The sequence below is a fragment of the Penaeus monodon genome, chromosome 27 (genome assembly GCF_015228065.2).
Source record: "Penaeus monodon isolate SGIC_2016 chromosome 27, NSTDA_Pmon_1, whole genome shotgun sequence".
In the NCBI taxonomy this organism is placed as follows: Eukaryota; Metazoa; Arthropoda; class Malacostraca; order Decapoda; family Penaeidae; genus Penaeus; species Penaeus monodon.
Window position 1 is genome coordinate 39,323,750 of NC_051412.1, and position 318 is coordinate 39,324,067.

The window sequence follows — 318 nt, forward strand, 5'->3', positions numbered from 1 at the left end:
TGTTAATACATTAAGTTCCCTGTTCAACTTGTGAAATAAACTAAACATAACTGACTAGGTGGAGACAATGAGACAAAACATCTGCGTGCAAACCTTCACCTGCTCATTCCCTTGCACCTCAATTTTGTAGCCGGGCGGTAAGAAGGTGTTGAAGCCGACAATGAGCTCTGGATGACCACGGAAAAGCTGCGACACTCTGGCTATGACTCCTGGGGTATCTATGGACTGAGACTTGAACTCCTTCATAATGTCCAAGAAGTCATTGTAAACTTGAGGCTGCTTTCCAAACCGTAGCTTCACCTTTGAGTGGGGAGAGGA

General features: G+C 45.3%; 1 protein-coding gene across 1 annotated transcript in view; it reads right to left on the reverse strand.

The window, feature by feature from the left end:
- LOC119590848 (paired amphipathic helix protein Sin3a-like) overlaps positions 1–318 on the reverse strand; it is a gene marked incomplete at its 5' end in the record, with an annotated part of 24,220 nt that overhangs the window by 22,868 nt on the left and 1,034 nt on the right. Inside the window, 1 exon segment of the mRNA XM_037939607.1 lies at positions 94–300. Coding sequence (XP_037795535.1) covers positions 94–300 — 207 coding nt within the window.